At 47.9% G+C, this 21806-nt stretch overlaps 6 protein-coding genes across 6 annotated transcripts; 3 read left to right on the top strand and 3 right to left on the bottom strand.

Annotated features, from left to right (window-relative positions):
- Positions 1-3560: 3560 nt before the first annotated feature.
- Positions 3561-6775, top strand: FOXG_13061 (uncharacterized protein). Its single transcript, XM_018393005.1, has 3 exons — positions 3561-5409; positions 5467-5828; positions 5880-6775. Exons 1-3 carry the CDS (start codon positions 3668-3670, stop codon positions 6407-6409), a joined length of 2634 nt encoding a protein of 877 aa, XP_018251638.1. The 5' UTR covers positions 3561-3667; the 3' UTR covers positions 6410-6775.
- FOXG_20845 (uncharacterized protein) lies at positions 6544-7344 on the bottom strand (the record flags this gene model as incomplete). Its single annotated transcript, XM_018401157.1, has 2 exons — positions 6544-7017; positions 7180-7344. The coding sequence occupies 2 exons, from the start codon at positions 7342-7344 to the stop codon at positions 6544-6546; spliced, it is 639 nt and encodes a 212-aa protein (XP_018251637.1).
- A 1203-nt stretch (positions 7345-8547) lies between these two features.
- On the top strand, positions 8548-10067 carry FOXG_20844 (uncharacterized protein). Its single transcript, XM_018401156.1, has 2 exons — positions 8548-9494; positions 9861-10067. Exons 1-2 carry the CDS (start codon positions 8820-8822, stop codon positions 9927-9929), a joined length of 744 nt encoding a protein of 247 aa, XP_018251636.1. The 5' UTR covers positions 8548-8819; the 3' UTR covers positions 9930-10067.
- A 5543-nt stretch (positions 10068-15610) lies between these two features.
- Positions 15611-16175, top strand: FOXG_13060 (uncharacterized protein; the record flags this gene model as incomplete). The annotated part of the gene is made up of 2 exons (XM_018393004.1): positions 15611-16042; positions 16092-16175. 2 exons carry the CDS (start codon positions 15611-15613, stop codon positions 16173-16175), a joined length of 516 nt encoding a protein of 171 aa, XP_018251635.1.
- Positions 16176-16768: 593 nt separating this feature from the next.
- Positions 16769-18699, bottom strand: FOXG_13059 (uncharacterized protein). The gene is made up of 3 exons (XM_018393003.1): positions 18353-18699; positions 17879-18301; positions 16769-17829 (listed from the first exon to the last, which is right to left on the bottom strand). Exons 1-3 carry the CDS (start codon positions 18574-18576, stop codon positions 16830-16832), a joined length of 1647 nt encoding a protein of 548 aa, XP_018251634.1. The 5' UTR covers positions 18577-18699; the 3' UTR covers positions 16769-16829.
- A 1294-nt stretch (positions 18700-19993) lies between these two features.
- FOXG_13058 (uncharacterized protein) lies at positions 19994-21585 on the bottom strand (the record flags this gene model as incomplete). Its single annotated transcript, XM_018393002.1, has 3 exons — positions 19994-20195; positions 20250-21370; positions 21421-21585. 3 exons carry the CDS (start codon positions 21583-21585, stop codon positions 19994-19996), a joined length of 1488 nt encoding a protein of 495 aa, XP_018251633.1.
- Between the last annotated feature and the right edge of the window lie 221 nt (positions 21586-21806).

Below are 21806 nucleotides of genomic sequence, written 5' to 3'. Positions count from 1 at the left end.
ACTTCTCCCGCATAGATATTGTATCCGCTTTTAACAACCTCCGGATCGAGAAGGGCCAAGAATACCTCACGGCCTTCCGGACCCGTTTCGGATTATATGAGTCCCTGGTCATGCCCTTCGGCCTGACAGGAGCCCCTGCAACGTTTCAACGTTATATTAACGACGCTCTGCGAGAGCACCTGGATATATTCTGTACAGCTTACTTAGACGACATCCTGATTTACAGCCGGACCCGGGAGGAGCACATAGAGCACCTCAAGTTGGTGCTCCAGAGGCTGAGATCCGCTGGGCTCTTCGCAAACCCATCGAAGTGCGAATTCCTAGTGAAAGGGACGAAATTCCTGGGCCTGATCGTGGGCCAGGAAGGCATCAGAATGGACCCCGCGAAGGTTGAGACTGTTAAGAACTGGAAAACACCGACCTGCCTGACAGATGTACAAGCCTTCATTGGCTTCGGGAACTTCTATAGGAGGTTCATCCGTGACTTCTCAAAGCTCACAGCACCCCTGAATAGACTGACAAAAAAGGATGTACCCTTTATATGGGACGATACTTGCGAGAAGGCCTTTGTAAGGTTAAAGGAAGCCTTTATAACGGCACCAATTCTACGCCCGTTTGACTGGACCAAGGACGTGATCCTTGAGACCGATGCCTCTGATTATGTCTCAGCAGGCGTACTCTCACAGTATGATAACGAAGGAAGGTTACACCCGGTGGCGTTCTTCTCAAAGAAGCACACTGCTACAGAGTGTAACTACGAGATCTACGACAAGGAACTGATGGCTATTATCCGCTGTTTTGAAGAATGGAGACCTGAACTGGAGGGAGCACCCTCACCTATCAGAGTTATTACAGACCACAAGAACCTCGAGTACTTCACGACCACGAAGTTGCTGAATAGGAGGCAGGCTAGGTGGTCTGAATTCTTGTCCCGCTTTAATTTCCAGATCACCTATAGACCAGGGAAGCAAGGAGTTAAGCCCGATGCCCTGACCAGGAGGTCAGAGGACCTCCCTAAAGAGGGGGATGAGCGCCTGGCGCACCAGAGCCAAGTAGTCCTGAAGAAGGAGAATTGGCAACTTCCACCGTTAAAGGTCCAGAGAGCCCGCATCCGACAACCGCACCGACAAGGTTCAATACCAATAGAGGAACCCATCCTTTCCTTAGAGCTACCAGAAGACATTAGCCGCCTGTTAGACCAAGCCTATAAGACCGATGAAGATCTACAGTCGATACTGCAAGCCCTAGAAGAAGGAGCCCCACGCCACCCGAAGATCACACTTGCCGAATGCAAAGTAATACAAGACCGACTGCTATACCGAGACCGCGTTTATATTCCGAATTACGACCCTCTGAAGACCGCACTCCTGAAGGCTAGCCACGAACACCCTATAGCTGGTCACCCAGGCCGCGCCCGTACTTATGATCTACTCTCCCGCGATTACTACTGGCCTGGAATGCTGTCATATGTTGAACGATGGGTTAAGAACTGTCATACCTGCCGAAGAGCCAATCCTGCCCGAGAGGCAAGGCAAGGAGTCCTAAAGCCCCTACCGGTACCTGAACGAGCCTGGCAACACATATCAATGGATTTTATCACCTACCTGCCGCCCAGCGAAGGACACGACGCCATATTGATTATAGCCTGCCGCCTCACGAAGATGAGACATATTATCGCCTGTAAAGGGACCTGTGATGCAGAAGACACCGCCCGTTATTACCTGAAAGAGGTGTGGAAGCTACATGGCCTCCCACATACAATTATATCAGACCGGGGACCCCAATTTTGTGGCTGAGTTCTGGAAGAAGCTTACCCAGCAGCTATCAATCAACTCGCTGCTATCAACCGCCTATCACCCCGAGACCGATGGACAGACAGAACGCTTAAATGCGATATTGGAACAGTACCTGAGAGCCTATGTATCTTACTTACAAGATGACTGGAGCCGATGGCTCCCTCTGGCCGAGTTCGCTGCGAACTCCCTGAAGTCTGAGACGACCGGTATGTCCCCGTTCTTCGCGAATTACGGATTCAACCCGCGGATGGGCTTCGAGCCTACAATTACAGTCAAAGGAACACCTGCCACAAGAGACGCTGAGAAGTTCGCGCAAAAAATGAATGAGATACTGGAATACCTACGCTCCGAGAGTATAGCCGCGCAAGCCCGCTACGAAACCCAAGCGAACCGTCACCGACGACCTGCCAGACAATATCGTGAAGGAGATCACGTTTGGTTAGACGCCCGAAACATCAAGACATTGAGACCGCAGAAGAAGCTAGACTGGAAGAACATCGGCCCGCTTAAGATCACGAAGGTTATCTCCCCGTACGCCTACCGACTGGAACTGCCTGCCAGTATGAAGATACACCCGGTATTTCACACAAACCTGCTTAAGCCCGCCGCTACCGACCCGCTGCCGGGCCAGAATCCAGACCCGCCGCCGCCTGTCGAAGCTGAAGGAGTAGAGGAGTGGGAAGTCGAAGATATCGTAGATTCCCGCTGGGACAGACGCGGCCGCGGAGGCCGTCCTAGACTGAAGTATACCGTGAAATGGGCTGGATACGCAGACCCAACAGAAGTCCCCGCAGACTATGTGGAGAACGCCGCCGAGGTTGTGGCTAACTTCCACAGGAGATATCCCGATAAACCTGGACCACAGTGACCTATCTCGACAGAGCTCGATGCTAAGAGAGGGGGGTACTGTCACAGCTCGACCAGACTGGCCTACCCTAGACCACTAACAAGGTAGATCCGGATCACGTGGCGATACGTTATCGCAGAGACTTTGTTTACCGACCAGATAGTTCCTGAACGTAGCTCCTCGAGCTACGTCTTGTTAATAGAGCCTGACCTGCCTGCAGTGCCTATCCGTAGCAATAGACCGTATTCTGCCTGAAGCGTTCCCCGTTCACCTGCCTACCGAGCCCAGCCCGTGACATATTTATACTTTTATAAATCTTAGCCTACTAGCTATTAATAAAACTTCTTTATATTAATTAAGCCTAATATGCATTAAATCTACTATTAAGAGACGTAATACTTTAATAAGCTTAGTATTATGCCTTATATAATCTGCTAATAATAAACCTAGCACGGCTTAGTCTATCCACAGTTAGGAACTAACTATTATAGAAAATAGCTAATTTTTTATTAATTAATTATAATATATTACTTATTAATAAGTGTTAAGCTTATAATTTTATTAAATAATAACTAAAGCTAAGGATATATTTATTTAAAAAATATAATTATTAAAAAGCTAAATATAAAAATCTTATTATTACCCCTTTTTAAAGACTTCTTTTAGTAATATAATTAATATCCTCTTAAATTAAAGCTTATTTAGGCTAAACCCCTTGCAGGATTATGTAATCTATCTTAATTACATAATGCCACGGGTTTAACAGGCTGTGTTACACTATTATGCCCAACCTAGCTTGCTAGGTTGCTCGCGTGGGGCTCTCAAACCTCACCAATCCCGTGAGTGTATGGACCCCTGTATCTATTAGGCCCCAGTCACCAGCTAACGTAATTTCTTTTGACGATTGGATTGCTGACACCGCGTCAATTTGTTACAGTGACTGCGCCTCCCAGCTCTTGCCCGCTAAAATGTCAATTTATATCGCGTCTTTCGCTTGCTTCAGCCAAAACAAAGCCCCGTCCCAATGTCCGGCAGCACGACGTCGCTTCTTAGGCGCCCAGCGATCATAGGGGCACGGCGTGGCCCGACACAGGCTCGCCGCACCGTTCCACGACCAGCCTGGGCTCGACTGGCTGGGCTCAATACTGTCCTCCTCCTCGTTTTCGCTGTCCTCCACCTCATCGTCCTGATTTATGGTTGCGTCCGCGCACGCGGCTTGAACGCCGCCTGGATCCTCTACCAAGGCCCTTGCTCCCAATCCAAGACGATCAACCTGTTCCTACACCTGCTTCTCAACGTCTTCAGTACTCTGATACTAGCCTCATCTAACTACTTCATGCAGATTCTCAATGCACCATCCCGAGTTGAACTTGACCGCGCCCATGCTCGCTCCGGTTGGGTCAACATTGGAGCCCCGTCAATGCGCAACTTTCTCTACCTTGGGCCTGTCAAGTTTACCTGCTGGCTCATCTTGGCCTGCAGCTCCGTTCCTATTCACCTTTTCTTTAACTCGCTTGTATTTCAGGCTGCAGAAGTTCGGTCTGGTTTCGGAATGACGATTGCAGCCGAGAGTTTCGTCAAAGGCGCCCAGTACTATGAACCTGGTGCAAGCCTGTGGAATACCGCTGTGCCGAACGATTGTAGCAGTAGCTTGAGTAAAGAACTCTGTAAAGATGGTCTTTTTGGTAACGGTACAAATGGAGACATGTCAGGCGGCATCATCGATCCGGTGACATGGATGAACAAAACGTCCGAAGAGAGCTTGAATATCTCGAGAGCGGCTAGCGAGGCGAGCACATCGTGGCAGCGGCTTGATCCCGCCGACTGCCGTTCCAATTTCTTATACTGCGACAAGGGCACTGGGCTAAAGGGTTACCGAAGCGTACTGCTGGTGGTCAATGCAAGTGAATCTGGCACATCTGGCACATCTGGCTGGAAGCGCGATGAGGTTTTTCCCAATATGACGAACGTAGACGACAAATTTTGGGACGATATGATTCCTGCCAAAGAGACGAATTCACTCTGGTACTATGAGTATTGCCACATTGCGACAGCATTCGATAACGGCAAATGTCACAATACGTGCAAAACCAGCCTGGGATTCGACCAAATCGTGGTTGAGAGCCCTTCCGAGGTCGACCCAAAGAATGATACTAGCGGTTCCACCTGGAGCTTCTCTTTCTGGGGCCCCAAGTCACTAGAGAAAAACATTCTCAAGGCACAGATGCGTGGTGGCTTTGACGTCAGCTACAACACTTTGAATGTGTCGTATTGCCTGGCAGAGAAAGAGGAGCAACAGTGCAAGATTGGCGTACCAAACCTACTTCTTCTAGTGGCACTTCTCTGTGTCCTCGTCAAGCTTTCTCAGTGCATCTTCGTCATGGTCCGGTATGTTTCGAACGGCACGGGAGATCTGCTGGTGACACCAGGCGATGCTATCAAGTCGCTGATCTGTCGGCCTGATCCGACAACCACTCGCATGTGTACGCTGGAGATGCGAGACGTTCAGTTTACCTGGGACAGGCTCTTGGGAGCATCTAGGAGATACAAGGGCTACCGTAGAGAAGCATACGGCGTTGAGATGCTCCACGGCGATGTCGAGCACGAGTTCCTTGCCCCCCAAGCGCGTCAATGGAAAGCCCAACGGCGGCGCTTCTTTCGGGCTCTTCCTATCAATGTGTGGCTCAGAACGTATGCCATACTCCTGGCTGTGCTGATCGCTGCTATCTACTACTTCTACCAAGCCACCGGCGGCAAATTCCAAGCGTATATATCATTGACCTGTTTCTGACAAAGTAGCGATTCATACTGACAATTTCTCAGATCTGGAGCCTTCGGTAGCAGCGGCATCAATAATTTCGTCACCCTGGATGGGAGCCTGGGTTTATCGAACCAGTTTACCGGCGACTTTGTTCGCTTGGTCCTCCTTGCCAACATCCCGCAACTCATTCTTTCGATATCATACTTGCAGTTCAACTCTTTGATCACGAAGATATTCATGGCCAAGGAATGGGCCCAGATGAGCACGGAGTACCGTCCACTTCGAGTAACGGAGCCTCAAGGGGACCAGGTCTCGACGTACCGACTTCAACTGCCCTATAGATGGGGGGTACCGTGCATCCTCGCAAGTGTCTTGCTTCATTGGCTGGCGTCTAGTTCTTGCTATTTGTTTATGGCTGATGGAGGTAAGGTGTCCTCTGTTTCTTAGTGACCGCACCCTGAACTGACACTTTCAGGCTTCTATGGCTCAATCATGGGCAGCCCGACGACAAGTGCCAACTCGATGGGTCTCTCGGGGTTTGGCTTTATCGCTGTGGGATACTCCACGATCGCAATCATGGTAGCGATTGTGGTCTTCGCAGTCGTCATCAGTGTCCCCTTGCTGCTTTCAATGCGAAGACTGCCAGGTGACATGGTCATTGTGGGAAGCAACTCTCTCGCAATTGCTGCAGCCTGTCATGCCTCTAAAGCCTCCAAGGTCGATATTTCTGACTGTAGTGTAAAGACGGATACTTCCGGGCGTGAGACTGACATGGAGCTGACAGTCTATCCTCATCATAGGGAAGAAGAAGGTGACGATAGGCGGACATTGTCGGTCTATGCGAGAATTGCAGAGAGCAAGGTCAAATGGGGAGTTGTGAGAATGGAAGACTCCTTCTATAACGAGCTTAAAGATGAGGTGGATGTCAATGAGATTGGGCATCTTAGTTTCGGGGTTCAGGACGATGCGGTAGGAAAGCCTGAGTTTCAAAAATGGTATATCTAAAAGATGTTAGCACATTGATACTTCGCGGGAATGTCCAAAGGGATACTCTTCGGGGGTGCCTTGATCTCAAGTTTTGATGTAACCTTCGGAATAAGGTTGAGCTACCCGCTTGGTTATAACTTGTTGCTTGCTCGTCATTCCTTGGTGTAACTACGAACGGGAATGGCACGGGTCAACAGGTCTCTGCACAGGATAGGCGCAGCGAAGACAAACGCATGCGACTGTGGCGGGGAAGAAGCGGTCGACCATTTCCTCTTCCGATGCCCACGATGGGACGAGCAACGAGAGCACTTGTGAAATGTGGACCGGGAAATAAGGGCATTGTGGCAGTGTTGAGAGGTCTCTTTCAGGTGCACATAGTGGTCCCTTTTGGCATGATCAATAGTTGTGCTGCGTCGGCGCTTGTGGGGAGGTCTATCGTCGTCCGTCTGGTAGTAATGCGGATCTAGTTCATCACGGAGGCCTTTGGCGTATGCCTCGCTGGCATAGCGCGCTGCTTCAAAAGCTTCTTCCTGCTTGCCCTGGAGCTTGGCCAGAGTAGAACTTGCATTCGAGTGTGCAAATTGTGCTTGTTGCAAGTTCTTATCGGCGTCATCGCGGAGTTGCTTCTAGTCATCCCACGTGAGCTTCGACAGCGAATCTTCAACTGGGACGTTTGTCTCCATCAATCAAATGGGAGAGGAAGTGCTCTGTCTAGAGGCTATTTACGAGTCGGTGATTGCGGTATCGTTCGTGTTGGTGTAGTGACTCAAAGCTCCCCGCATGAGAACAGATCCCGCCGAGAGGTCGAGTGAGGAAGTCGTGGGCGCATCCTGGAGCACCTCGATTGAAGAGACGGGTGAACCGGGAACATCGCTAGTGTTATCGGGAAATTCGACATCGTTATTATAATCTGGTAGACTCTCGGATGCAACTTGTGAGCGATCGAGTTTCATAGTCCTCAGCCGCTTGAGATCGGCGTTCGCAGTCGCAACCGTCAAATGAGGCTCACGCCGTTCAGCATCAGCCGGCAAATCTACTTCATTATCTAAGCATGAAAAACGTACGGCTTGATAGGTAAAACTCTACTATATTCGCTCAACAAGACATCGTATCGGCAACTTTAGCGTTGCCTCTCGGTCTGTCATTATATCCTACTCTCCTTTCCATAAACGTGGGAAACTAAGTAGTACCAGCGGCTGCGTTAGGCGAACCATTGAATGACAAGGAGGTTTAAGCCACAGTTCTCCCGTGCTTTTTGATTCCAGCTGAGGTTTTTGAGAGACGTGATAGATGATTGCTGTTGTCTTTAGGTCGCGTCTGATGCCTGACTGCATATCTTTTGAACAGCACTGTTCATGATAGGTCATCATACCTTTCAGTAAGGCCGTGTGAATCGATGGGCAAGAGAATGGATCGGCAATGCTGGATCGCGCAGTCTCTAAATTTCACCCTTCAGGGAACTTTACATCTTTCAAGGCGGGCCAAAAGTTTCCAATCATGAAGCTGAGCCATTCTTTCGGTCGTCCTTCTACCTCGGCTTTCCTTCTTCGTCATTTGACTGTATATTTTACATTTTTTTGCTTCACCTTGCCGTCCATAAACAAGCTTCAATTCGCAGGTCTCTCTGATGCGGTATTCTTTGCGCGAAACTTGCCCCACCTCCAATTAGGTAATGGGTTCACTGTTTAACGTTACTTGTTAAACCTCTGTTGGGAAAATCAGATCGAGTGGATTATAAACCGAATACGACGGATGCACTTGAATCACTGTGGCTGCCCCATCTAACCCCTTATCCCAGTAGGATGATTACATATTAGCCCTCTTGAACTATCCTAACCCTGCAAAGCAACCATCCAGTCCCTCCCTTTCAACTGCATAACTAGCCGTTTGCATAATTGACTGGCCAATAGGACGGGGTTCTAATTACCGTTTTTGAACACCTGCAGAATTCATGGTGTACAACCCATGATGGTGCCTGCGATCATCTGTTCAAAACCATACGCAGTTAGGACTGGTCAGAAATTAGTGTGGGCAGTTTCAGCTACGCATGCAAGCGCACGATTTGTTTTCCTAGTCTGGAGGTGACATACTAGCATCCTTATTTCCGTGGCACCGTTCTCCTGGTACATGGTGCGTTAGGCTCCCCGTATGCATAAGCAGTTAAAAGGACTCACTTGTCGGTTTTCCTGAGTCTTAATTGAAAACGGTTATGTAGCGCGAGTTATTTTGTTTGCAACGACTTGCGAGAATCGCTATGTTATCATCTTTTGCCGCCTATACTCTTGGGCTTTTATTATATAGTATTACATATCACTTCATCTATCAGTACAGAAAGACAGCCATCGAAAAGATTTGAGGCATTTCATCAGATGGGCCTCTTGCAGGTTACATATCATTTGATCCCTCGCCTCGAACATTTTTCACTCCCATGGAAAACAACTCGACCTATGTCCATCTTCATACATTGGGGGATTGGTGGTCAGGAAATCATTCAATCCCGCTTGGTACACCAGGAGATGGAAACCGCATGATAAATTGCGTCTACACGCATGCTAATCCTCTATGCGAAAGCTCTGTCTATAATGACGATGCCAACTCAATGATGCCTTGGAATTCTGTCAACCCTACGCTCGACTCTACCTATTCGTGGAATGGTTTTGATTTTACCACGGAGTACTCCAGTCCACTGTCAATCCCTACGCATATAGTTACAAAGGAATTGTCTGCTCCCCAAGTTCATTCGTCCCTTCCCTTGGCGGCAGAATATTCGAACCCGCAGCAGAATCATGATCCTGAGGATCTTTCGATTTGTGAACCTGCTAGACAAAGGTATTTCAAACATGAAAACCTTAATCCAGGGCCGAAGAACAACATACAGTCTACTCCTTGTCGCACAGGGAGTGACAGCAGCAGCAGCAGCAGCAGTCAATCAACCCAACAGAGCAGCGATCGCGTTAAGAAAGTCCAAGAACAAAATCGCATCAGAGCGTCTAAGTCTCGTATCCAGCAGAGGGAAGAGGTATCAAGTCTCACGTCTCGCACGCATGAACTAGCACGTATCCGCCGCGAGCTTTCCACTTGCGTAGCCGAATTATCCCTCGAGGTATGTGAGCTTAAGATGCAAATCTTACAGCAATCGGGGTGTAACTGCCCTCTCATGCAGAATTACCTTGCCCATACGTCCCGGCAGTATGTGGAAGAGATGATGGTGGAGGCGCGGTCAGGGGTCTTGTTACATGGAGGGTCGTTGCGGAGATAACGTCCGGTTATTCAATGTACATTGAGGCGCGAAATGTCAAACCAACAGCCGGCAGTAGGGATGAGTGCCACATATTTTTTGTTTTCCCTTTTTTCCTTTAGTGTCCTTTTCTCTTTCCTATAGCTCAGTAAAGCTGGGTGAGGAAGGTGGCTGACCGAGCTAAACACTGGGGAGGATAGCCTATATGACATATCACTAATCAGCAAATAGGAGGCACCAAAGACCAGGTTGCACAACGATGTCCGAGATCACTCCTCCGCATCTCCGCAGTGTGTATGAGAACGTCTTTCGAAGTAGAGGCCAGAGATAGCAGAGAGGACATTCTGGATATGTACATGAACTAGGAGATTGGCGTCTGAATGGACGAAATGATAGGGTTAATCTTATAATAAACATAGCTTCTCTTTGTCTGTACCGTTTCATTCTCGATCGCAGATTCTAGATGTGACCCCAACCATGGTCTCGGGTGGGGGAGGCCATACATGCAAGTTTAATCACCACGTTGGCACGTCACATCGCTGTTCGGGCATATACTTCTGCGCATTGACCCTTGCTTGAGAGAACTACTGTGCCGCATCCATGCTGCCCCAACCCCTGCAACGGCCTTGTTGCTCCTATCTTGGCCTTTAATGCAACGTGCTGCTTTCGGACATGCACGCTAACACCTGTCATATCTGGTGCTTCCAAAATCCTGCAAGGCCCTGCGCATTATTTTATTTTATGCTATGTAGCATATAAGGTCCAACGTGGGCAATCCAATTCAGCCCATAATATCTAGTCACCCGCGGCCATAGCTACGGAAGTGAGGGAGGGTCTTAGTCAGGGGCGAAGCTGCAGAACTCTGCAGATCTTTTCTCATCAACATATTTAGCCAGATCGACAAGGTGGAGTCCTTGATGCTTGCCCTGGTCAATATTGCCCAAAGCAGCGGAACGCATAGTGTTATGGTGGGTTTCTTGTTGGACGCGGAATGGGCCCGTGCCCAAAGCCACAACTGAAAACAGTGCCCCGTCGTACTGGTATACTGGGAAAGGGACCGATCTAGGGAAAACAGGCATCATGAACCAACATGTTTTGTAGGGAAACTTGGCAATCATCTGAATCCGAGCGACTCTATGTGACTAACATCTTACACAAAAGATATTGATGTTGCGTGCTTCCATGCCATTACCGCGTGTCTGGTAGAGCTAACTCCAAGGCGTATCTAATAGCACCGTTATATTTTGCTGATTAGTAAAGACGAAGTGTTTATGCGACTAATACACTTTAAGACGATAGTTAAACCATAAAGAGAAGCTGTGTAATTTGGGGAAGACGATTTGAGTCAATTTTTACCTATCTGCTCGCAGCACCACATCGTCTGATGTCATGGTTAGTCAAGGCTGATAAGCTGTTCACTGTAAGAGTCAGTGCGAGCCCTTCCGCCTACAGAAAGGGAAATATCACGGGTGAAACAGGAACGACCGATAAGACCTCGTCCAAGCATCTGGCCGAACTCCCGAGACTAGTGTGTGTCAAACAGGGGAACTAGATCACTCCGCTAAAGCCATAATTCGATAAGAGTGGAGACGCTTGTCACAATGTCATCGAAGGGGGCTAATGCGATGACATCTGAGGAAATGTGGCTCTTATCGATGTGCCTGAACTCGTTATTAATTGAGCTTGCAGCCTTGTGGCAAACGAAGCATGTCCTCTGGCCATCTTTTATGCCAGTATGACTTCATTCGAACTGTGAAACCTGTATAAGCCACAATCACAGATTCGATGTATTCAGTACACTTGATGGAACTACTTAACTATGTCCTTACCGGGCGGTTGTTGTTGACCTTGACCAGGCCCCAATGGCGTTTCGTGACTTGTGATGTCCATCTTTAAGAGCCAATAAACTTTCGCCTGTTTCACATTTACTGGTAGTTGGAGGGGCGGTTGGCAGGAAGCGGCCCTAGCGGGGGGACGGCCCCTACTGAATAAGCTATGATCTTCAGCCATCTCTCTGCCGCCCAAGCCTCGGTATTGATAGTGACAATGAATTGTGCCAAGTCACGTAAGTGAGGAGTAACTGGCAACCAATGCGCTACCTTCAGAAGACGGTATGGTATGTTGAGTACTTGAAGTGAGGCCCCAACGAGGCCAATAATATTACCCAGCGCCCTTCCTGTGCCGTTTTCAAGATGCCACTTGGATCCCTTCCACGTCAATGCTCCCTAACCTCAGGTTTTAATACCCATGGTTTTCTTCATCACCCTTTGAAAACTGCAATAATCCTCTGTATTATTTGTCCTTGTTATTTATACTCTTTCAATCCTTTCGCTTAACTGTTCTATTCCTCTATCATCGCACCTTGATAGTAATCGCTTTGCCCAATATGTATCCTACGCAAGACGTCATCACCGATACCAACAAGTCTCCCTTAATAAAGGTCTTAACATTGATGTTTCTCGTCATATTCCTCTTATCATGCTCTGTCCGCATAGGAACCAAGATCCTTGTAACAAAAACCCTGAGTGTCGATGATATTTTTACCATCGCTGCAACTGTATGTAGAGACCTAATAGCGCGGTCCATGATGCGAGATCTCTAACCATCCTGCGCTTATGCGCGAAGCTTCAGGCCCTTGCAATTGGGCAGTCTATCGCTACGATCATAGGGTGTGATAATGGACTGGGAAAGCCAGCTAGTAGACTGGACTCTAGCGAAATCGACATATTCTTCAAGGTAGGTATCTCAGCTGCAGTTCGCAGAGCCATGGGCTAAAGATCTGACCGAGCCTATGAATATAGAGCCAATATGCGGCCAACACCATGTTCGTCGCCTCCGTCTTCTGTTGCAAGGTATCATGCACGGTCTGTCTCCGGATGATAAGCCGAGAAAGCCAAAGATGGATTGTTCTTGGCTTTGAGGCCGTCATTGGCGGATGGGGAGCGTCTGCCCTTATCATCAATCTTTTTCAGTGTGAACTACCTACGCCATGGATATACGCCAATGATAGAAGATGTATCGACCGAACCGCTTTCTGGACCTATTATTCCATTACGAATATCACCACGGATATTGGTATCATTATTGTCTTTTGCGAAACCGTTCTGAAAATCCAAATACCATGGTCTAAGAAGATTTTTGCTATAAGCGTTTTTGGCAGTCGAATCCTGTATGTTTTACTCCCACAATGGTGATGGATCTGTCTAGCTTGCCTGTAGCAGAAGGCACTAACAACGGCGGAAAAGTTTAATACCTGCAATTGCGGTTCAAATCTACCTATCCAACAAGGCATTTTCTTCCACCGATCTCACCTTTGCGTACTGGGAAGCTGCTATCTCTTTACAACTGGTCCAATGCCTCTCCATTGTCACTGTTTGTGTACCCAGCTTTAGGCCCCTTTTCAACAGCCTCGAATCCGGCCAGATTCGTATTGACGACCTGCGACGACAGGGCAAGTCTAGCAGCAGCAGCTACCCGAGTGATACGCCACAATATAGTGGATATAGGTCAAGTCAAATCAGCACTTTTGGCACCATATTATGGACAACGAGGTCCGCTGAGAAAGCAACTGTGACCGAATCGCGACTTAGAACAATACACGAATTGACTGACTTATCCAAAGGCAATCGCATGAGGAGCCATAAACTGGCGATGGAGCAGAAGAGAGATACTTCACACGACCCATGCCGAACGAGTCATTCAAGTGAAATAATACTTATCCAGCAAGTATGTTAAGTTGAGGTATAGAGCCTCAATGAAAGTACTTTTGAGCAATATTGGAGAGAATCTCTCTTTTCCCCGGCTGAAGGAGTGAGACTCTAGCTCCTACATAGGGAAATAACATAGACTAGCACCATAGGAGGAAGATGGTCAGGAGACTGAGACCTTGGGTGCCATATCTTGTCGACATCAAGACCGATTGGAAGGCTATAGCGGGAAGAGAGGTAATTCAATACGATGCTATGCAGGGGGCTAAAGTGAGAGTTGTAGTTAGCTGTGAGTAGATATATAATCTGAGTATAAGCTGCAATGCCTCGGCCAGCTTAAGATGGAGTACCCTGGCTTATTCAAGGGTTATATGATACCAATTACGGCGGTGTAACCTATCGATAAAATTCGAAATCTACACAAGCAGCAAAGGACAATCTCCGCGATTAAACAAGAGGAGTTACAGCGATGCCAAGTCTTCTTACCAACTCTCATACATTTAGGTGGCTTAGACGGGGTTTGATGACTTCTTCAACGCTTCTCGGCAGCTTTCAACCACCCATTTCAGGTAGAGAGCGCCAACTGAGGGGTGTAATGGAAAAGATTCTGCCTCTTTGCGACCTGTTTCACGGAGACGGGGTTTTCTAACATGTAAAATAACAACGGGTTGTATTATGTATCAGAAACCCTAAGAGCTATGGAATGTCTGTGCAATGGTGCCTAGTCGCTAGTTGGTGGTTGTCTAGGGGCCTGTGGAAGTAGATCTGCTTTTGTAGGTAGGATTGACGGAGTCGGCGGACCTCGTCCAAGAGACAAAAATATCTTGGGATGCCTGATGAACTCTTCTGTTGAATGCTGGATTAAATACTTGTGATAGGGGTATGATGGGGGGATTTTCAACCTCTAGCTTATCTGTTCGACAAACATGCCTATACCTCTGGGGTGCAAATCGAGGATACCACAACACATAAATCGATATCGTCGATTTGAATGACCTGGCAAATTAAAAACTTTTTTTTTAACATCATTTATTCCTAATGAAAAGAACTACAAGATCGACTACTGTAGAAGGTTTAACAGTCTCGTACAGGGTAGTCGCACAGTCTTCCGTCTCACGGATTGCGGATTTCGCGGACCGCGCCCCGAATTGGATCTTTTAGGCCAAACAGCGAACAGGGAATATTATACTATTAGAATTGGGAGCCAATGCCCAATGCAGGCATTGATTCGAGCCATTCGCTTGATTCTGAGGCTGGTGACGACGACGATGCATAGCCCTTAACAAGTGGGTGTCTGGTGAGACTAGGGGCATGCTTTTATGACCAGGCTGGAGGTTTACCAGTCTAATAGTATATGATAACCTGACGGAATGAACACATTTGAGACCTTAATAACAGAGCTACACCAAGACATTAGCTATTACCTCAAAACAACATCATGCTTTCATTTGACATCAACAAATACTCGCAGAGGCTGGTAGCACATATACAGCCATTCCCGCCGAACGTCGACGTTGGTCTCATTCTTTTTGTTACTACGGTAGGTTCAGCCACTGCTATCGATGGACGAAGAAAGGTTCTCTCTGGCCCATTTAGCTTATAGTTGCCATTCCTGCTGTTATTATTTATAGACTCTATTTCCATCCTCTCGCCGAGGTCCCAGGTCGCAAAATCCATGCCATTACAGGTTTCCTTACACAATGGAAGAGTCACATTTTAGGTACTTGGCTTTGAGAGGCAGCTCAGCTTCATCGACAATACGGTCCCATCGTTCGAATCGGTCCGAATCATATAGCCGTGGATGGAAGCATCGGCTGGCCTCAGGTCCACGGTCACCAGCCTGGCAAAGCAGAGTTTTCCACATATCCCAACTTCATCTTTCCGGGAGATGGAATGAGTCTTATCGGTGCCCAAAAAGATGACCATCGACGTCAGCGACGCTAACTGGCTCATGCCTTCAGCGACGCCGCCCTGGTTGAGCAACAAAGCGTTACCCTACAGTACATTGACCTCCTCATAAAACAGCTAACACAGCGTGCCGAGTCAGGCGAACCGATCGACATTGTGACCTGGGTCAACTTGACAACGTTTGACATCATAGGCGACCTTACCTTCTCCGAGAGCTTTGGAGGTTTGAAATCTGGTGGCTATCATCCGTGGGTGCAGAATTTCTTCGATAACATTCGAGGTGAGGGCATGATGCGCTTGATGGACAGATATCTCCTCCTCAAACCCTTAATCCTTGCGATTGGATACAGGCACATTTGAGAGTCTATGGAAAGCGCCGAGATGTCTATGGGAAAGGCCAAAGCACGCGTTGCCCTCGGTGAACAGCCATTTGAGGGGCGGCGAGACTTCGTGACTTACATGCTCAGGAGAGGTAAGGATGGCGTGACTGCCATGAGTGAGACAGAATTGCTAGTCAATTCATCGATCGTCATTGGAGCTGGTAGTGAGACCACTGCGACTGCTTTGTCAGGCGCCTTCTTTTACATTGGCACACACCCGCAGGTTTACTGCTATCTCGTCGATGAGATTCGTGGCGCCTTCACCGATGCTAGTGACATAACACTGAAGAGTACAGCACAACTTCAATATCTACATGCGTGTATTGAAGAAACATTGAGAATTTACCCGCCTGCTGCTGAAACACCACCAAGAGTCTGCCCAGGAGCAACAATTGGCGGCAAGTATATCCCCAAAGGTGTAAGTTGACAATACCTCTGTCCTTTTTTCAAAGGCTGATGATCTCTAGACTGTTGTCACTGTCTATCAATGGGCTACCTTCCGAAACCCCAGCAACTTTGCCGACCCCGACTCATTCCGACCAGAGCGGTAGCTTTCCCAAGACGCATGCTCTTGACGATGAAAAGTACGCAGGTGATAACCGCGCAGTGTTCAAGCCTTTCAGCTACGGCGCGAGAGATTGTATCGGCAGGAATCTTGCTTACGCGGAATTACGGGTCATTCTTTCTCATATTCTTTTTCAAGTTTGACTTTGAGCTTAAGCCTGGTCAATCGGATTGGCATGAGAAGCAAACATCCTTCCTTGTTTGGGATAAAGACCCTCTGAACATCACTCTGAAGCTGCGACAGGATGAAGCATCAATTTCTTAGGAGCGCATGGGTATGGATAGTGTACATGTCTTTTGTACGAACACATTGGGTAGAAGAACGCGTTTCCACTTATTTCTCAGTTCGATGTCTATTATGAATCTGCACCACGCTGAGCCAGTAGTGCCTTGTGAATAACACTTAAAACAGACTTCTCCACAATCTCGCATGATCTAGCAATATTAATGCAATTAACAAAGATAATTACAAGGTGACAAGTTGACCATGAAAGGTACCGAGCTCTTTGTCTTGGAAGTCCCGCAGCTTTTGGGAGTCCTTCCCTTACTAGAATTAGCTACTGGCTAGTGTTTGCAACATGGCGGAGCTCTTGTAATCAACTTTCTTACAAACAAGTTAATCTCTACCTTGCTAATAAATCTCAAGTTCGCTTCCTAGGATACACCTCCGAATAAATCCTGTCCAAGTCTTCTTTAAACTCTCTCTCAACCACTTTCCTTTGTATACTACCCTTTGCAGTTCTTGGTAGTGCACCATTAGGCACGACGATAATAAGTCGCGAGTCGAGGATACGCTCGTGTTTATATCTGCGCTCATGGAATGGGGTAATGCGACGCAAAATCTCAGCCTGCAATTCATCATGGCCCTCGATTTGTTTGGCCTCGACAAAAAGCGCTGGTGAAGGTCTGGCAGCTCCAACGACCACCGCGGCGCTGATGAGATCCTTGCCACACGTCTCAAGTGCGTTGTTCTCAATGGATCGCGTATCACAGCGCAGCGAGATCTCCATCTTGATCCAATCGTCATTGCGGCCCTTGGAGATGTAGCGGTCTGGTTCGACTTGCAGAAAGACATCGCCTGTAATGAAGTCACCTGTCTTTTGGTCACAGAGCGAATGGTGCGGGCATTCAGGCGCATATTTGGGAACCACTAGTTCCACAAGCTTCCCACTTGATGCACCATTAGCGGCATTGCTGGGCGCACCGCCGACAGTGTCATCTGGCGCGACGGAGATGGGTCGCATCTCAAATGTTGATTCAGGCCACATCCGCAATAAATTCCCCTGTCGCCCCCCCACGCCAATCAACATACAGCCAACCTCTGTGCTGGCGAAGAGGTCGACTAGGTTGATACCCTGCTCCCGAGCCCAAGCTGCTTCAGTTTCCTCCAGTGGAAGTCCACCGCAAGTGCAGGCATCAAAGCTCTGGAGTATGGCCAGAAGCTCGGGGTCCTTGCGAGCTTCTTTGATGACGCCGGCCAAGAACGAGGAAAACATGTTAAACACTGTCACTTTACACTCCTTAACAATTCTCCGTAGCTCGGGAAGTGAATAGGGGAGTGACGTGGGCAGGGCCATGCAGGAGCCTTTATTGACGTATGAAATTAATGCGAGTGTGCTCGCGACGTGACAGAAGCTTCCACTATATAGTTATGTTAGTCGATGCTGACTTTGATAGTTTGCTCGCTTACCTAGCCACAATAGTCTCCTGGTATCCAGCTCCTGGACCCCGGAATGTAAAGTGCTGGGTTTTACGAATGTTGCAATCCAGCCACCTAGCCGTTGCAGGAACCAGCTTCGGTTTCCCAGACGTAGACCCAGAAGAGTGCAGAATAAAAACAATCTCGTCACCCGACGTGGGGCTGTTGACTTCAGCCAGCGGGGACTGCTCGACAGCCAGACCGAGGAAATCAACAGCAGGAAAAGTGGAAACATCTTCACCCACAGAGACGGTAATCGCCGGATCATGGATAAGACCCTTTGCTTTAGCTTCGCTGAGGAGCTCTCTGACCACGGTGTTGCTTGTTAAGTGAGCCGAAATAAGCTGAGGAACGCATCCAGCTCTGGATATGCCCCATATATGCAGGAGATCCAGGTAAGTAATTCCCTTCAGCCTCAAAACAGGTCAGTGATAGTGTCTGGCGGTTCGAGGTTTTTTTACTTACCATAATCCGATGACTGATCCACGGTCAATTCCCTTTCCCGAAAACTCACGGGACCAATACTTGGCAGATTGCTCAACGTCATGCAAAAGCTGCGAGTAGGTGATATCCTTCCATCCTTGGAGCTCACCGTCTGATGAAAGCTGTGGTATTTTGAGGGCCGGGAGCAATGGAGTGGCCTGAGCTGTTTTCTGCAGTACCATGAGATGGGTCTTATAACCAGCCATTTTTAAAGTTTCCAACGGCAGATGGAGATTCAGTAAACAAGATATGGTATAGTTATGTTCAGTATAAGCGTTGCATGTAATTTGGTTGATAGTCGAAAGGCATCAGAAAAGGAGGGTTTTCGGTATTGTGTTTGGGTATTATTATACTGTTTCGCTGCCCGGGATTCACGGACCCGGCTGCCATAGCTAAGCCTCCTATATACGAGTAAATGAGGACTCCGTAACCTCCGTAACCAGTAAATGTGATGGACGGTTTCATGAAAAGCGTAATGTGGGTCACTTGTTTTGCTCTTGAATCGGAAATGGTTAAGATCTGCATTTTAAACCCTCCGGCTACCACGACGTTGTATTGGTAGACAACTGCCGAATGGAGCTAACTTTCACGGCTTGGCTAGCGGTAGCGCGAGTACTGTGCCTTCGTTCATCTTTGTGGGATCCTCAACTCGATGAACTTGAGTGACTTGGGACAGAATGTGTTCTTGGTCTCTGATGAATAGTATCTGAGGGATTAAGGGCAGATAGTGTAGTTAACAATCCTACCTAAGAAGTTTTAATTTTTATTATATTAATCCGCCAGAGTGGTCCTGGTTAGCTTCCGGGCTGTTTTTAAATCAGCATATTACGGATAGCATCGAGCCACTCGTCTCGCTGCCGAGGTAACTATCGCTTGACATGTGAAAGCCCTCAGCACGGATGTATAAGGTGATGTATGAATAAAACAAACCTTTGATCAGGATGGGTACTTAGCTTCTTTACCTGCTGTAATTCGCTCATATCCCATTATTAACAAGTTATATATATCAAGTTATGTATACCGGATATGGTGGGGCTATGATCTAGCTTACTCTGCTGCCTAGGCATGCTACCTTGGGGACTAGGTTGACCCTTAAGTGCGGCAGTTAACCTTACTTTAATTGGGTATTAACCATACTCGCGTGTTCAGCAATTCCGAGCCGGTAGCCTACCGTAACATAGCCTTACCCCACCGCTCTAAACTCTATAAGCTTACAAACCCATATGTCACGGCATTTCGGAAATACCGGTAGTAGGGTAAATGAGACATGATTGACAGACCTTCAGGATGCAGGTGAATAGTATGGCTCTCGTTATGGCAAGATCACTCTATGGATGGGAGGATCAGTCCTGAGAATGCCACTCAACATGTCGCTGTTGTGGGAGCCGACGTCCATGAGTATTAATGCAGCTGTCCTACATGGCGTCGATGCAAGCCGTAAGTAATAACTTCTTGTAGATTATAACAGTTACTTACGAAATGGTTTATATATTACGTCTTAATGTGTTGAGAGCGAGGCATAAGAAACAGCACAGGACCAGTTGCTGATCTGTCAAGGAGCTAATGACAAGCCAAGCTACTATAATATTAATTCTTATTTCCAGTGATATTATTTATCACAGATTATAGCCTGTATCTAAATGATTTGTTTTCCCGATCCGTCAGATCCTCTAAACCGTGACTGAGATTAGGAGAACCATAAGTCGTATCGCGGTGCTTGTTCTCCCGATCGAATAACCATCGAAGTGCAAGGGCAGCAAATACACAGACCGTAAAGCAGATCATAATTCCGGTAAATGATTCGTCATAACGAGGAGCAAATTTCCTATGATAATCAGCATATGCAGTCATATGTGTGGAACAACGGTAGTCCACTTACGCGTCAAACATGAGAGGGCCGATGATGTTCCCAAGACAGTAACCGATAAACGTTGAAGCAGCATACACAGCCTTCTTAGTATGCCCAGCAACATTGGAAGTCCCTAAGCCGATGCACTGAACCCATGCAGAGGAGAAGAAGTTCACAAGATAAAAGCCGATGATGCGTCCTGCTTTGTTGGAGTCTGGAAGTTGCCAGATCAAGGAACAACCGAGAATGACAGGGACACATGCCCCAGCGATGACATACAACCTAGAGTTTGGAACCTTTCTGCCAATGTAGCCTGAACCGAGAATACAAATGAAGGCGAGAGCTCCAATGGGTAGGTTGAGCAGCAGTGAAGTAAACACATCAAAGCCCATATCCTTAAAGACAATAGTTCCAAACGTTGTGACGGCGCCGGAACCCGTGCAGGACACGATAGATAGAATCATGATACCCCAAAGTCGATAGTCAAACAAGGCCTCCCGGAACTGGTAGGACTTGAAATGTTTGTCCTCAGTACCGGCATTGTTTTCTCGGACTCGCTCCAGGAGAAGAAGGCGCTCGGCTTCCGTAAACCCCTTGGCATTCTGAGGGCTATCGGGAAACAGCCACCAGAGGGCAATACCCCAGGCCAGAGTAGCGAGTCCAGCGATGATATACATCCACTGCCAAGAGTTGAGAGCGCCTCCCTTGATATGGCCAAGTCCGTAATTGATTAGTGGTGAGATGAGAAGAGATCCTCCGCTGCAAGAATACCACCAACTAGATCGTGAGACCTGCTCCGAGTGGGTGTACCAGAGGCCTACGACGAGCATGAAGATAGGTGATACACCTGCCTCGACAAGACCAAGCATAAAGCGATTGATAAGGAGACCGGTATAGGACGTGCAGGCTGGTGTGCAAAGGATGACAAAAGACCATATGATGCAGATAGCCGTGCAGACGATTCGAATCGGGTAACGTTGGGCGAGGAAAGAGGCGGGATAAGTGCCGGCGATATATCCAAAGTAGAAGATAAGGGAGACCCAAGAGTATCTGATGCCAGTGGTGAGTTTCAGGTCCTCTCGCAAACCGAAGATGGCGGCCTGGCTGAGGATGGCTTTGTCGTAGTATTGCAGGGCGTAGGTGAAGCAGAGCTTTGAGAGTCAGTTTCAGTCCAAGTAAGTAGGGAGAGTCGACCTGCCACAGGCATCAGCTTCCAATCGATCTTTCGAAGCAACTTTCTGTTCGTCTCTTCATCAAGCTCGAAGCTGGTTCCAATAACCGAACTAGGAACAGTCTCAAGATTGGCAGCGGATACTTTGCTGTGAATACTAGCCTTGGAGCTTGCCTCATCCTGCTGGCGTGTCATTGTCGTGATCGAAGGTGGCATGGGTGGTGGATGATATGAGAAGTACTAATAGAGTATGAATGCAGCAAGGATGATGAAAAAAGGACCTCGCCAGACTGTTTGTCTGAGCCAAGCTGAGCACAAGTGGACTGATGTCGTGGGTTTATATAATGAATGGTAGATGCCTCAATTGCACCAACCCCAGATCATCTACCCCGGATCTCGTCACATCAACTGAATAT

Source organism: Fusarium oxysporum, chromosome 9 (assembly GCF_000149955.1).
Source record: "Fusarium oxysporum f. sp. lycopersici 4287 chromosome 9, whole genome shotgun sequence".
NCBI lineage: Eukaryota > Fungi > Ascomycota > Sordariomycetes > Hypocreales > Nectriaceae > Fusarium > Fusarium oxysporum.
This window is presented reverse-complemented; position numbering and strand designations above follow the sequence as displayed.

Bases quoted from the DNA above. Each gene is read 5' to 3' on its own strand.
- FOXG_20844 (XM_018401156.1), top strand. From the start codon at position 8,820: ATGGAAAACAACTCGACCTATGTCCATCTTCATACATTGGGGGATTGG. The intron at 9,495-9,860 runs GTATGTGAGCTT...ATCAGCAAATAG, and splicing joins TAGCCGAATTATCCCTCGAG to GAGGCACCAAAGACCAGGTT.
- FOXG_13059 (XM_018393003.1), bottom strand. From the start codon at position 18,576: ATGGCTGGTTATAAGACCCATCTCATGGTACTGCAGAAAACAGCTCAG. The intron at 18,302-18,352 runs GTAAGTAAAAAA...ACCTGTTTTGAG, and splicing joins GGATCAGTCATCGGATTATG to GCTGAAGGGAATTACTTACC. The intron at 17,830-17,878 runs GTAAGCGAGCAA...ATAACTATATAG, and splicing joins CAGGAGACTATTGTGGCTAG to TGGAAGCTTCTGTCACGTCG.
- FOXG_13061 (XM_018393005.1), top strand. From the start codon at position 3,668: ATGTCCGGCAGCACGACGTCGCTTCTTAGGCGCCCAGCGATCATAGGG. The intron at 5,410-5,466 runs GTATATATCATT...ACAATTTCTCAG, and splicing joins ACCGGCGGCAAATTCCAAGC to ATCTGGAGCCTTCGGTAGCA. The intron at 5,829-5,879 runs GTAAGGTGTCCT...TGACACTTTCAG, and splicing joins TTTGTTTATGGCTGATGGAG to GCTTCTATGGCTCAATCATG.